Here is a 15,868-nt window from a genome sequence, read left to right on the forward strand (position 1 = left end):
TTTTAACCTTTACGACATAACATATTGGTTCATTTCATTTATTAATTCCAGATGCATATAAAATACTGCGAGAACAAAAATGACTCAATAATTCATTTGAGATTTGTGTATTTTGCCGAGGTTTTGGAAAATCTTACTTTAGACGGCTTCCGGTTTAGTTTGCAGAATAAAATGAATATAATATATTCTAGGAAATTTTTCATTAAACAGTTGTTTTGCGGACTTAATCCTTATCTAAAAAGGAAGTTTTTTGTCATTAATTATTCATCGGGATTGAAAATAGTGATTTAAAGTTTTTCAAATATTTCATGTTTTATGGATAACATTAGTTTTTCCCTAATAACTGACAGTGTATACGTGTAGCTGTAATAATCGGGAGAGGTTTTACTTTCATTCAACAGCGTATTAATTTAATCACTTCCTGTTGGCAAATTTGGATAGCCACTTGTATTCTATTTTCTTTGCACAGATGTTTAAAATTAAGGAAATGTATAAATGAAACGATTGGCTGCACACAGAACACATTATTTCAGTATGACATATTTATGATTTACCCTGCCAATATTGATATTTTTAAACAAAAACATACCTATTATTAATATTTGCTTAGCTTGTATTTCTAGTTTCCTTGAACAATGACAACACCATATGTGTCTAAAAATTCTTCTAAACTGAGGTTTTTTTTTAAATGAGATAATTTGACATTCATGACTCATTTTTCTTTTTCTCGCTAATCTGTTATTTATTTATTTTTATTTATTTATTAAATTGCTTTGTATTTCGAAATAAGTTTTCATAGAAATACAAAAATCAAAACACGAAAAAAGGGAGAAAAAAAAACAGGAATAAAAAAACCCAAAACAACAACAACAACAACAACAAAGAAATGAATTAATTTAGATTATATACAAAAATTTAATAAGAAATGGAAATTGTAAAAAATGGGTTTTTTTAAATTACGTGGTAAGTCAAATTTAATATTTGTTGGTGTTGGTCTTAAATAACTCAATATTTAATATTTTATAATTCATTCACACTTTTTGTGTGAAAATGAAAATTCAAGACAATGTATGTGCTAGTACGTTCAGACATTGTCACACCACAGTGTTTGATGAACAGAATAGTTATGTATGGTACTTAAAACTATTGAGATTCCGATTACGTAAAATTATTGTATGATTTGATTAATTTTAAATTTCAGAATTGTCCTTTCACATGCTAAAAACCCCCAATAAATTGTATTTGCTTTATGTCTGTAACATGTGTTGAAGACAAGAGCCTTACAAGCTTCGTGCAATTTTAAATTTTTTAAATAGATTTATCTATTATTTGAAAAAGATTTTTTATTATGTACATTGCAATGAAAATTTAGCGAATATTATATCTTTCATGAAAACATAATGTAGCAGGTCAGTGCCGTATAGGTTTTTATCAGTACTTCGCGTTGTGTTTATTTTTGTTTTGAGACTGAATTTGACCTCTACATTAAGAATTAAACTTTACTAAATTATAAATAAGGTATGAAAACGACTTTACTCTCACTATAGATAAACCAGATATAATAAACCAAACTCAAAGTAAAACTGCACGATAGACTGATATAAACTACAGTGTATAGACAAATAAATGACAAGATAAATGAAAGTATGTATATTTATCTCGAGTATGTTATGTTTTAACGAAGACAATCTCAGACTTTCAAAAATTTGATTTTTTAAGGCTTACTTTGAATTTAACATATTCTAATAAATGTATTTTAAATTGTATGGTATATAAATACCCACGAATTCATACAATTCTGATATATAAAACGGTCATGATAGTAGTAATAGCATTTTGTAGAAAAATGCAAAATGTTTGCAGGTGTGAGAGGAACAATAAGTACAAATGTACAATTTACCTACACACGTAGGCAACACCAAGAAACCTAGACAGCTAACTTACATTGTATAACCGAATGATTGTTTAAGAGGAAACAGTTATATACAAATACGTGCACTTAAACATGAAAATGCTCAGATAGCATTTAAAAAAACAATGTTGCAATTTTCAGGGGGAAATAGTTTTTTTTTTAGTTATAAATTAAAATGGGATTAAGTAGACAAAGAACCGGTAGAACACAAAAGTACGCTATATATATATGATAAAAATTTTAAATAAGAAATGTTTTGAAAAGATGGACAAAAATATATTTTAATACATTGAAAAAAATTAGTAAGATTGCAATTTGATGCTTGATTACATGCATATTATTTCTATGCACAAATTCACACGAGATTTTAGCATTTCAAAGCAGAACAAAGTCCGAGTGTTTTGATCTGTTATCTTCTTATCAACAACTTTTCACAATAGGGAGAAAAAAAACCAGTAACAAACCCAGACGGTTTAAACGAAATTGTTTCAATGTCTATTCATAGCAGAAACGTCGAGACATTTCCAAATTGCTGGAAGAGGAAGCTAAGTTTATTTATACACGTCTGTTTCTTCAAGGAGAACATTTGTAAAATTTAATATCAGTATGATAATTGGTGTTTATGTAGCAATCAACTGTGACAACCCCGCTTCCCCAACCCCAAAAAAGTTGAATACTAAACATACTGGTATAATTAATATCATTTTGAATAAGAAATAAGATTAGACTAGACTTGACCAATTTTGACTTTTTACAAATCTTTGTAAAGAAGAGTTTTTTTTGGATATCAATATTAGAAAATATGCTATACTATAATTAAATGAATTTTCTAAGCTAAGCCATTTGAGTAATTCCTTTCCTAAACTAAAGTTTATAGAGGTAATATACTAGTATTTTATCATTTTTTTTTCTCAAGTTGATATTATACGTCAACCATTTGTCAACCATACAACTTAACCCCCTTGATATATTTTGCTAAAAATATGCATGTAAATAATTTTGATTACTAGTCATTGATTTCTAAGCTTTAAATTTATCTGAGTGACATTTCAGAACCATAAATTTTCATGCGTACAGTGTATCAAAGGACCTAAAATATTTGATGCTAAAACAAAATATCTAGCAGATGCTATTTGAAATGCGCTAACATTATATTGGTGGTGACTGAAATTATATTTTTACAATTACACACTGAATAACCTTATATCAGAAAGATCAATCTATTTATATTTATAGTTAAAATATTATGTAGTTGACATCACAGTATCTTTAACTATTTTTATGTCTCAAACAATTTTAAAACAAATATCAAAAAGCATAAGGTTAAGGTTGTTTTCTTTTCTTGTGCTAAGATTGTTATCAATGAATTGTACAACGTATTCATAGCATCGATTGTAACTTCTCTATATCCTATTAATTTCAAAAGCCGTAAAATGAAGAAAAAAAATCAGCTTTCAAATTTTGTTAACATTATTGTTTTAATTTCGTAAATGTAGACTGAAACAAATTTGAAGATTAAAAAACGAAAGAAAAAAAAGTAAGTAAAAAAGAATTAATTAAATCAAACAAAAGCCCCCGAAACCAAACAAAATATTAAAAAAAACCCACTGCATTTGAATGCACCTTATTGGCATAACAGACCTCAACATTTTGGTTCATTAACCTATTAGATAGAACTTTTTTTATATAAAGAAAAGTGCAGTATTCATGGTGAACACTACTAGTATATAGATTGCCCGAAAAATTAATGTTTTGCACCCATAAACATTGTATACAAAATCATTTAATCTTGGATTGCAGTTATAACTAGGACATTGTCCCCATTTTTGTCATATTTTGAACAGTATGACAATCATTCAGCGCAATGTCATCTCCTTGAAAATCTCTTTCTTTCTTCGGAGAAGTCTCTATCTTTCTCCTGGAGAATAACTGTTTAGAGGAGTTGTAACTTCAGCAGCGGTCAGACCGTCGTCTAGGACCGCACGCCGTGTAAAATATTTTGGCTTTGCCGGCTATCAACTATTTGTTAACAGTTCTGGGATACTGTAGTGGAATGTTTGTCCGTTATAGCAGATAATAATCAAATACACGATAAAGACACCCAAAGAATCCTTTTGAAGCCATACGAGAGAAATGATTTAGGAATGTTATCAGAATATTCTACTTGTATAACATTTGGAAGAACAACAATTTGAAAGTTAATTTTTCTTGAGAATTTGAAAATTTAAGTATTGAATCCGTATTTTGCTCTCTCTCTCCCTATCTCTCTCGTTTTTTTTTTAAATATTTTTTTTTCTATCAATATGAGCAATAATAAAGCAATGAAATAAATGTAAAATGTAATTGATTTGTTTTGAATTTAAATAAGAACAGTATGTACACGAATTACACGTCTCAGTGCCACGTTCATTTCACCGAACCAAACAAGGAGCCGCGGATGGTTTGGGATACGGAGTTGTTTGCTGGATCTTCAAAGCCAGCGACCAGTGGAAGTCTTTTATCTGTCTGTGTTTTAATAGGCGTGTATACATTTTCTGCACAAGTTTAAGTTTTGTTTATGGTATTGTTTGTATGCTCTGGAAATGAAATTTTCATTCTGTGCTCGCTCGTGTTACAACGCGGTGAGCCAGGTTCTTGTGGCAATGGTTGCAATGCAATGCAAAGCAAAAGCAACATATACACGCAGCAATAGGTGTCAAAAGTTCTGTTCTTCTCAACACGTGAAAATAGTTGACTTGTGTTTTTGGTTTTTAATGAAGTGATAAAGAAATTATTCTTTTCTTTATCGTAAAAGAACACAAGACTTTGCGTACCATAAATAGACAGGTTTTTGGGGGTTTATTATTTTTTGGAGGGTATTAAAACAGTAATTATACCGTATACGTAATTGTGGTAATTTGTATTCTTCTTATTCTGTTCAAATTAACTTTATTTACTATACGCTTTAATATATGAAATAATGTACATGCATGCAATTAACTGATTTTTTTAAAAAATGGTTTGTGTAAGTTAACAAAAAGTATAATTTATGTTACTGTATTCGTTTTGTATGTTGTGATAAGCCTTTAGATTGAAACCAAGTGTACCTTTGTTTAGTTTAAATTAGATCAGGAAGGGATTATCAAGTTAAATTCTAAGTTTAATTAATGTAAATAAATTCCTTTTGCGTGTTGGTATAACGGGAAAATATACCGTATATTTAAAGTGGAGACGAATTATGGTTTATCGTTGCCGTGGCAACAATAAAAATTGTACATTGGGTTCACTGTGGGTCCAGACGACAGACCGCGAAATCTCGCGAGATTTACTTGTGTCTCAATGCTCGTTCCATGCTTGCTAAGAGATGCACTTGGTTTCTCTGCACGCATTCAATAAGAATGCATCGTGTAAGAATACCATGCTCACTTGTTAGTGGCATTTTGTAAACATGCTGCGATGATGTACCAAACCGTAAATCTAATATTTAAAAGAGCAATAAATCCCCTATAAAGGGGTCGTAGCCCATGTTATTTGTCTAGATATCAAAACGAAATAAAACGCTTTTAAATTGTAATATTGGAGGTGAAAGTTGATTGAAATACATAAACATTGGTAATCCGTGCAGCCAACATCAAACATCCCTACTTCTAGCAACTTTGGTGTCGCTGATTCATAAGCAAGGCACTGCGTTGCTCCGTAGTCGGTTTATCAAGACCGGTGTGTAGGACTAAATAAAGGGTTGATCCGTGACAGTGAAAAATTGCACAAACTTGAGGAGGGCCCCTTGTGACGTCGTAAATTCAGAAATTGGCGATTGATGATATACATAAAAGTTGACTGATTCAAATGAGGACCCAGTCTCTTTAAATGATATATAAAATTTATTTATATGTGTTGGGAGGGGGTGGGTGTCTACTCATGAAAAAAAAAAATTCTGAGAACGTTTACTTGTAACAAACAAGAAACTTTTTCCCCTAAAAATTAAAAAAAGAAACCTTCAGGTAAGAAGCGAACGAAAAGGTGTCAAAGAAAATGAGAGTTAATCGTTTTAATGACAAGTAAAATCCCGAAGTCTACGAGAAACTTTGTCCAAATAAAGCCCGTGTCACCTCATTAGCACGTGTGTGGACATTAAGGAAATTCCTGTATCAGCGTAGTGGTCAACCAACTCGGCTTAGCGTGGTCAAGAGTGAAAACTACACGGCTGTACGCGTGACTTCTCAACATGATAGGGGTTAAGTTACCGTACCCAAATCGATCCGCCCGTTGCTCCGTGGAACTTAGGTGTTGGGTTGTTTGAAACTGAGGCGGGAACACGTGCTAGCACTCATAAGTTCACGTAATTAGTGCTTAAGTTTTAACGTGAATAATATTGTCTGTGAGAAAAAACAAGTTCATGTACTTGTAACTGTAGTATCTATTAACAGTTAAAGTTATCAGAGATGATTTTGCCCCCAAAAAGTGTTGTGATGAGAATATTTTATGCAAAAAACATTTGGTTAACTTTGGAGAAAAATTTGCTTTATATGTCCAAGTTATATAATATGAGTTTTATAGATTTTGAAGTAGTTTTAATTGTAATGTATTTAATGATTTGCAATTAATAAAATTTAAGGACTATTAATAGATAGTTACATGTATATGATATGACATGCAAAAGACATGTTTTAAATAAGTGTCTTATAGCAACTGTTACATATAGATATACATGCATGAGATTTGCTGGCTAATTACAGAAAATCAAGCTATATGCATATTCCTTAATTAAATTTCCACTTAATTAAAAGCCTTTATAGTAAAGATAACGATAAAAAGCGATTTTCAGATGGGACTTCATAGCATTCTGATTCTGGGGGTACTATAATGCCCCCCCCCCACTCACACACAGTATCACCCCCAGCCAAAACACCTGCACGGAATCAAACGCCAAGAGCGAGCAAACATTTTAAAAAGCATTTTCTTGGCCATCTATTAAAACACGCCGCAAAAGTAACTTAATTTTGTTCAAATCTGCTTGGATTGAAAGTGGAAGCCGCGTGGAAGACGGGGGAGATTTCTACCTAAAGACCCCAGAGTGGGTTTTAATAAGAAGAAAGAAAGTAAGCATAAAAGAATGGAACTATTGCCCAGGGAAGTTTTACTGGAGCTTTGTTGCTATATCTTTAAACTGTAGACAAATATGAACAAAGCGCACATTGCATAACTTGTCGGAGTCTTTGGGTTTCCTTCTTGTCATCCATGGAGAAAACAGTTCTTGAGGTGGAATTTTCCCCCAGCCGTATAAAGTAATCGTTTTATTTGCTGACAAGCGTTCCTTATCTCCCCCCTTTTTTCTTGTTTGGGAATTCCTATGTTGTTGACTTTTTTCCATCTGAAGAAAAATTCTTATTTTTAAGGACGATTCATACCAAAATTTTAGCTTTGCATGGTTCTCAAGGTTAAGTGATGAAGGACATTTTTTTTTCTTTTTCCATCTATGTGGATAATTTATGCAGCACATACGTTTTGCACATATTACTTTTACTGGTAAATTTTAAGAGGATGATCGCTTAACATAGTCATTTGCCATTCATTAGCTGGTGTATTAAAAAATTAGTATTATCAAAGAAAATCAAAAGGATTGATAACTAAAAATTGTCTTTGTGAAAAAGACATGCAAATTAATTAGGGTGGTTATTTACTTTGAATAATGAATATTATTTTGCAAAATTATAACAAACTGGAAGGAAAATAAAGTATTTGTAAGGAGGAAGGTGCATTTTTTACATGAAGTTAATAAAAAATTTTAATTCTTAAAAAAAAATAAATAGATGAAGTCCTCTGTACTAGTCCCCACACGTTACAGATAAAAGTATAAAGAGTCCGTCGCCAAACTCATGACACGGAATTTTCTTTCGATCAATGCCACAAACATTCTCAACGAGAATTTAACAGTACTTGAGCCCTGCATAAGATTTCATATGCGCTAATTTTCACAATCTGTTCAAAACGGCTTGACAAAAAACTTGTTGAGCTAGGGAGGCGGGTGGCATGTTTGCCCGAACCAACACTTATACAAGCGACCGTAATTGCAAAGTTGTGTCGGAATTGGTTCCCACCGCGCGAGTCTCAGTACCGGGGCCCGCTAAAGAACGCGGAGTGTGTATTGGGGGCGAGGAACACCTGGTTTTACCCCGTTTTGATTGGGGATTATCGATCCCAACGTGTTTTGACAGTTGGCTGAATTCTAAATAAATATTCAGATTGATCCCGATTGAACCCTTTTACACCCTGGGAAGCATAAGTATCATTACTGACCTTTCAATTATATATTTTGTGAGAATCAATAGATAAATAAATAAATCCCTGAAAATGATGTAACTAAAAACATCTTGTATTTTACAATTTGAAATTTGTAGTTGAATATTTAAAAAAATAAGATATTTTAAAAAAAAAAGAAAGAAAGAAAATGTACAAATTAAATGGTGTTTAAAAAAAAAGAAAAAAAGTAAGTAAGAAAGTAAACTAAAATCTATATCATAATGTTTTCAATTGTTTCCAAATAAGGTTTGCCCCCTTCTCTGTAATCTAATGGTTTAAGACAGTAAGTGGTATGGCGGTAATCTTAGCGGGTAGAGCGGACAGCCTGCCAAGGATGACAGCAATATGGATTTTTATATGCCGGATTTTTATACCCGTCACTCGGTTTTAGTGTTTTCATCGGGGGGAGAGATCAACTTTTCTCAGGAGATCTGTCGGGCAACAAAAATCCTTAGAAAATATGGAATTTGTTGATAAAAAATAAATTGTCAGGGGATCTTTAAGATCCTCGTAAAAAAAATCCCGTGAGAGAGAGAGAGAGAGAGAGAGAGAGAGAGAGAGAGCAATTAAATTAGCATGTACATAAAATTAATGTATGTTCAGAAAAGTTATGAACAAATTTATATCTTACTATAAAACAGCTCAAATAAAATCATTGTAAGCCTTGCGTAAAAATTGTTGAATGAACTTACAAGTGACTGAAACAGCTGTTATTCATTATGACGTCATATTTGTGACGCAGTCATGATGTAAATATCAACAAACCGAGGTTTTCAAATAAGTAAGAATTTATTGTTTAAACGACTATATAGGATTTCAATCATGTCTGATACAGAACACAACCAAATACGTCTTTCCATGGATCCCAAAGAGAGATTCCCTGAGAAACTCTACGATGTAGCTAATGATGGATACCTTGTTTCTTGGAACGGTTGTGGAGACGGTGTGATCGTAAACGAAGAGGAATTCGAAAACAAAGTAATGAAGTGTTACCCTGGTTTTGTGCAAATTTCGTCTTTTGCAAACTTCAGGCGTTTGTTTAGAGAATATGGATTCGACTGGGAAATCATAGATCGTTCTGAAAAACATTCCCATACGTTCGAATTTTCTCATCCAAGTTTTAAACACGGAAAAGGTGATTTGTTGTGTAATATACAGACCAGACGTAAATCATTCACTAAACCTGTGCATGCTGTGTCAAACTTCAACAAGGAAGTGGCGGAGATATCAGCCCTATCGAGAAAGGAGTCGGAGGGAAGACTCACGAGAACTCGAGTAGGGCGAGTGAAACGTGTGAATTATGCAGATCTAGAGAAAACTAAGAGACGACTCTCTTCTTCACCAGAAGAAAATTTTTTTACCCCTAGTAAGATAGCCATTGAAACCTCGTTTACAACAGATAGTACAGACCGAGCTGATATTGATGACGTTTTACTTACCCATATGCAAGAACAGCAGAGGAAATTCGAGTTCGATCTGCGTGCCAAAGACTTCATGAAAACGTTTATCAAGAATGAGTTCACTTTTGAAGAGTTTTGTGTTTGGGCAGACCGAAACCAACAAGTGTTCTTTGATCCAGCATTAGACAGCAATAAAAACTGTGCAGTGACTGCTTATGATAACACGAACATTAGACAATCAGCGGTTTCTACACCGTGTGGACGATGTCCATGTTGCAATTTGCTTGGCTTTCATTTCGAATAATTTTTACTACAACTTGAATCCAATGATTCCCTGTATATTTATTAGCGATGGGTGCAATTGATACCAAAATATTATTATTAAACATTGTGAATTCGTGTAAATTTTTGTTTAATCTCTCTCTCTCTCTCTCTCTCTCTCTCTCTCTCATTTTTTAATAGCGATACAGGTACATGTAAATTATAAACTTTTTATTTTTTTTTTTATTTTTATTCAACGACATCAATCATCTTATGTAATTTCCTAGATCTTGAATACAGATTTTATTCAGTAGATGTTTTGAATAACATGTAGTTACTGAGAGAGAATTAATCATGTTTCATTTACAGTTACGTGTAGTAAAGGAATTGGCTCTCTTAAGAAACAAATTAAAGTGTATGAAATATCTCCAATCACCTAAAACAGTTGAGATGAAATAAAGAACAGCAAAATAATTTTTAAAAAACCCAGCTAAACAGAAAGCAAATCCAAAACAAACACCCCTAAAACAAAAACAAATAAATCCAAAATAATAATGAAATATACATGTAAATCATTAAAAAAGTATATATATATTTTCAACCAAAATATAAAATTATGAAAGCAGACACATATTACTTACTTATGTTGGGCTACTCGTACAGTCATATTAATAAAGAAGAATGTTTTAAACTTGTTTGATATTGATTTGCTTAAGTAATTGACATTGAATATTGGTAAATACTGCATATCTAATTTCATTAATTACTCTTTTATCGTGACAAAATCTCTTAATGTTTCTGATTTATTGATATAAGAAACATTGGAATACTGTGAGCATGGCATTTAACCAGGTTTGCTGTTCAGAATTTGAATTGTATGTTTTAATCATATTTTTCAGGTGCCCAGTTTCCGTTGGAGGACGACAACAAGCGCACGCGCACAGCCTACACAAGAGGCCAGCTACTGGAACTAGAGAAAGAGTTCCATTTTAACAAATACATTTCTCGACCTCGAAGAATAGAATTGGCCGCCATGTTGAATCTTACTGAACGTCATATAAAGATCTGGTTCCAAAATAGAAGAATGAAATGGAAAAAGGACGAAGCAAAGCGGAGACCGCGTCCCCTAAATTCAAACATTAAAAACACCGTTTCACCACCGGAATCTCCTGTCTTAACTGATTTATCTCCCGTGTCAAACGGAAGTGACGTATCGTCACCTAAAGACAACGAGACCGGTGATATTTCCTCAATGAACAAAACCATTTTGAACAAAAACACTCTATCGTCGCCAAAAGAGGAAGCTGCAACTTGATGAAGAGTTTGTACAGGGTATCCGTATGAAATACAACCCCCCTCCCTTGAACGAAATCCAACATTTATGTGTTCCCTTGTAATATTTCATGTTCCAGAGTGACTGTGTTTTTGATTGATGGTGATCGCGAGTTGCATTTCATCATCTGAAAAATTGTTGACATGCATAAAGAGGTGAAATACACATAATATATATTTTATTAACGAATAGTTCAACTTGAAGGTCTGTTGTTTTTGTTTTGACATTACTGTAAAGTCTTCTTTTGAATATTGAAGCTGGTTCACTGTCATTATCGTACATGTATGTACATGTATACACGTTCGTTGTGTTTAGTTTTTTAATTGCCTTTTTTTAAATATTGAAATACATACCAGGCAAAATTGCCAGTGTGTGTTTTAACTTTTATGTAATATTCTTATCAAGACTTTCCAGTCTATGATGGTAGAAAAAGCATAAACAAAATGTGCATGATTGTGTATAGTAAAATGGACATTTACAGACCGTTTTTCACAAAAAGAAAAACGGCATACATTATATATCAATATTTATTATACATCGATATCAGTGAATAAAATATCAAAACCAATTTTACTTTGTTTACATTCCCATAAGGCATGCTAAAAACTTCAAGGACAGAATTGCATCTGTCTGTTCAGACAACGCAGTGTTTGGTTTTCTTGATTTAAATAAAGAATAGATTATATTATAATTTCTAAAATTGTTGTTAAAATAATTACATGTATATTATCGATATCAAAACTGATTTTATATAAAATTATGTTATAGCAAATTGATACATTTGCAGTTTATGTGAACGTTAAAGTTTAACAGAATTGATTGCAAATGTGTTAAATCCATGTCTTTTTTGACAAAACAGAATTTTTCAAATATTGCTTAGTATAATTTTTTTTAATAAAATTATTCCAAATATTTTTATCTTTCACTATGATTCCTTTGGCTACGCGATAATGAAAACGTTTCCCCTTACGTAATTTACAAATAATTTTCATTATACATGTAGCTGCGAAGATTATCAAACATCAAAGTGAAAAGAAAGATATCGTATGTTTTGCATACGATGTTTGAGAAGCGGTAACGGATTCAGAACGTCTAATTTTGATAAGATTGATAGGCACCGTAATACTACCAGATAAAAAAAATAATAATAATAAAAAATAATTGAAAAATTTCATTCTTTTTCAGATACGTTGTATTATTTTTAAAGTAATTCTCATGTTACAATGTCATGCATATTAAATGATTAACTTTGAAATGGTCATGACATTGTAATGTTTTCTTTGATTTATTCAAAGAAAATGGACGAATATTATTGGTAAAATACCTACTGTATACATGAAGGACAGATAAGGAGACTAAAAATTGGAAAATTTCAGTGTAAATATGTGTAATGTAATATATGATATTTCTTTCAAAATATCAATTCATTAAGATGAATATGGCAAAATATCGCTTTTCAGCGCTTTAATAAATTTTATCGTGTACCAGAAACATAATAAAATAAAGTTATGTCTATATGCATAATGAAGTCTTTGCATTGCAATTTTTTAAAAAGAAATTTCAGTGTCGCTTACTAATAGAATGAGTCTGTGTTCCATATTTCGTTTGAGGGTAATTATAAGTGTAATAAGAAATTAATCGAAATTCAAAAGCCCAGAGTGATGGATGATCTCTCTCTCTCTCTCTCTCTCTCTCTCTCTCTCTCTCTCTCTCTCTCTCTCTCTCTCTCTCTCTCTCCATGATATGTGATTACTTTAATGCAGATTTATAGCTACTTTTAAATACTTCCATTTATATTCCTTACATTTTATTTACATTACTTATATCATTAATCAGCTGTATTTCTCAAGAAATATTGGAGAAATTTATTACTATACCAGAAAGTATAATAATCTTCTTAAATTTATAAATTTGAAGTTTCTTTTTAACAATACCATATTCCCGAATCTAAACCTGATCGAGTACTGTTTAACGTTTTTATTTATCTCTAGAATATCATACTTTGCATCTCTTAAACCAGAATTTCAGGAGATTGTATCTTTAAAAAAGTTAAACATGAGCTATAATTAAGAATTCCAAGATAATAAGCTAGGTTTCATATTCTGAGGAATACAAGTAAGTAATTATATTTGTACCTTTTCTTATTTTTAATTATATATATAAATTCTTTTATTTTTATATATTTACATTTATTTGTATTGATATATATTTTTACCTTTTAAACATACGCTGTATTTCAGAATTTCAGAAGAACGATGTCCTTTTTTTTTTTATTTAAAAAGGGATATTCCAGAATTTTATAAGATTGCTCTTTTTGTATCCATGAATCAAAAGTTAACTTATGTACACATGAGGACAAAGTGCACTGACTCTAATTTGAGGACTTTTACTGCACACAATCACTACTCAGATAGACATTGATTCAATCATTAAAATCATGCACACGTACTCTGAAAGTGTAAAACATTTACCCACAAGGCTAAAAGAGTTGTCGCGCTTGTCCTATGATAATTAACAAAATAATTTAATTAAATTTGAATTTTGCTAACATAAAAATCGATTTTTTCATCAAAGCAGTTTGTTTGAGTTTTTTCTTAATTTCATTTTTAAAAAATCTGGATGTCCGCCAAAATACATGTACAACTGTAGGTCCATCTGTTCTTTGTACAATAAATTCTATACAAGACTATTATGATACGATATACAATATACGCATAAAGACTTAGAATATAGATAATCAGATAAAAATTAAATTATTATTAATTATGCAAGACATACTCCACTTGTCTTTCAAATATTCATGGAAAAAAAGAAGCAAACACTGAAGTATAATTTATACTTGTACTGTGAAGTATACCGGTGTACACCATACATTATTTTAGCAGAGGGCGGCACTGGCTCTCTGGTCAAAGGTCAAATTTCAAAAATATAAGGCGCCTAATAAGTTTTAGAAGGGCAACAAATATCGTAGTATTACACAAAATGGGTGTGAAATACATTGTATACAGTCAACACACACACACTGACGCAACATCATTTTCCGCTTGAACCGCACACAATACACAAGGGGTTACGGTCCAAGTAGTCTAGACGGATGGCAGGGGAGATAATGATTTACTGAGAAATGATGACAACGTTTATCTGTGTATGTACATATTTTTTTTTGTATACACAAGAGTAGCTCCAAGAAATAACAACAGGCATAACTAACACGAGTGCAAAAAACAAAGTATAATGATATGCTTACCATTTTTTCGGTGAGAGAGTGTGTCTTTAAATCTTATTTAAGATCATAGCTCCATGCATGTATAGCTGCAGTTGCGTATTGTACTAATAAAGAACTATATGCATGTATAATATTAGATAGTCTGGATTCAAACGGACATTTGTTGTTGATAAGCACACTTGGTACTTAATATCAGAGACATATATAATGTTATCTGGTTATATATGTCTCTGTTAATATGCACATGTGTATGAATAGAATGGAATCTAATTGTGCTTACCCGAATCGTGGGGGGGGGGGGGGGGGGGGGGGGGGGGGAGGTGACTGAACATTCATCTTGATTTCAGCTTCATGTACATGGCGAATTGACGTCACAGAAAATTTTAAAATTCAAAATTTTAAACATGGCGATTGGCTTGGATTGACTTAACCAGAATACAGACTTCTTAATCCGTTCGTACTTTCAGTCTGCTGCTTACAAACTCATCATTATAGAGTTACAATTCAAATTCTGACTTTCTTATGTTTGCTATGATTTAAAATACAAGTACAAGGTACATGTACCTTACTGTTTTAACCATTTTTTTTTCTTTCTTGGTATTTATTACATGTATCAAATACATGTGCAAACATGTAATTCTACATGTATATGTGCTATCATTATTCCCAACTGTACGGTAAAAAAAAAACAAAAACAAAAAAAACCAAAGCTACCCCCCCCCCCCCCCCACAATAAAAAAAATACCACCTCCACCAAAAAACCCAACAATTGAATTAATTGAAATCATTTCGGGGAAAAAAAAGTGCCCACGCGTGCATGAAACAATATACGATAAGTGTTTATGATTTATGTCAAAAGATTCGATCAGTCATTCCCTACGTACTTGAACTACTTTCAATAATTTATCTTCCTCTAACACAGACAGCTAATACTGGTCACCCTGTGCACGATCACGGTATAAATATCAAGCACCGAGAGTTTCCTTGTAAAGTCCCGATAACAACATAGGATTGATACACTGAGAACCAGACAAGTGCTAGCCCCCCTTTCCTTTTTCAAAGAATTCAGATTCTTGATAACTAGAAGTAGTACATACATGTAGTAATAGACATCAGAAAAGAAGAAAGAAAATATACAAATGGTTGTCAAAAGAACACCTTTGAATTTGCTATATGTAATAAGTATTTTTGAATTTGTACGGACACATGAGCATTTATAAGTTAGACACGTGGCAAATGGGGGGGGGGGGGGGGGGGGGGGTCCTCCTCACAACTTTTTCTCATAGCAGACATTTTTCCTTATAATTTACATGTACATACAGTGCTTTGCAGTTTAAAGGAACTGAACCTCAATCACACCCTAACCCCTACATTTCAGGGAGTATGTTTAAAAATGAAAGGGAAAATTGGCAAATTTAGTACTAAAATAAAAGTTTAACTGAAGATAAGACCCTCAC

General features: G+C 32.1%; 2 protein-coding genes across 5 annotated transcripts in view; both read left to right on the plus strand.

Annotated features, from left to right (window-relative positions):
• LOC128156440 (pancreas/duodenum homeobox protein 1-like) overlaps window positions 1-11,758 on the plus strand; it is a 15,550-nt gene extending 3,792 nt beyond the window's left edge. For all 4 annotated transcript variants that reach the window (XM_052818595.1, XM_052818594.1, XM_052818593.1 and 1 more), the window contains one exon: window positions 10,752-11,758. In XM_052818595.1, coding sequence (XP_052674555.1) covers window positions 10,752-11,167 — 416 coding nt within the window. In that variant the 3' untranslated portion in view covers window positions 11,168-11,758. The remainder of the gene's footprint in view (window positions 1-10,751) is intronic.
• Window positions 8,932-9,980, plus strand: LOC128156442 (uncharacterized). Its single transcript, XM_052818597.1, has one exon. It carries the CDS (start codon window positions 9,014-9,016, stop codon window positions 9,893-9,895), a length of 882 nt encoding a protein of 293 aa, XP_052674557.1. The 5' UTR covers window positions 8,932-9,013; the 3' UTR covers window positions 9,896-9,980.
• Window positions 11,759-15,868: the final 4,110 nt, after the last annotated feature.

Source organism: Crassostrea angulata, chromosome 7 (genome assembly GCF_025612915.1).
Source record: "Crassostrea angulata isolate pt1a10 chromosome 7, ASM2561291v2, whole genome shotgun sequence".
Taxonomy (NCBI): Eukaryota; Metazoa; Mollusca; class Bivalvia; order Ostreida; family Ostreidae; genus Magallana; species Magallana angulata.

Excerpts from the sequence above, each read along its gene's own strand:
- LOC128156442 (XM_052818597.1), top strand. The coding sequence starts at position 9,014 with ATGTCTGATACAGAACACAACCAAATACGTCTTTCCATGGATCCCAAA.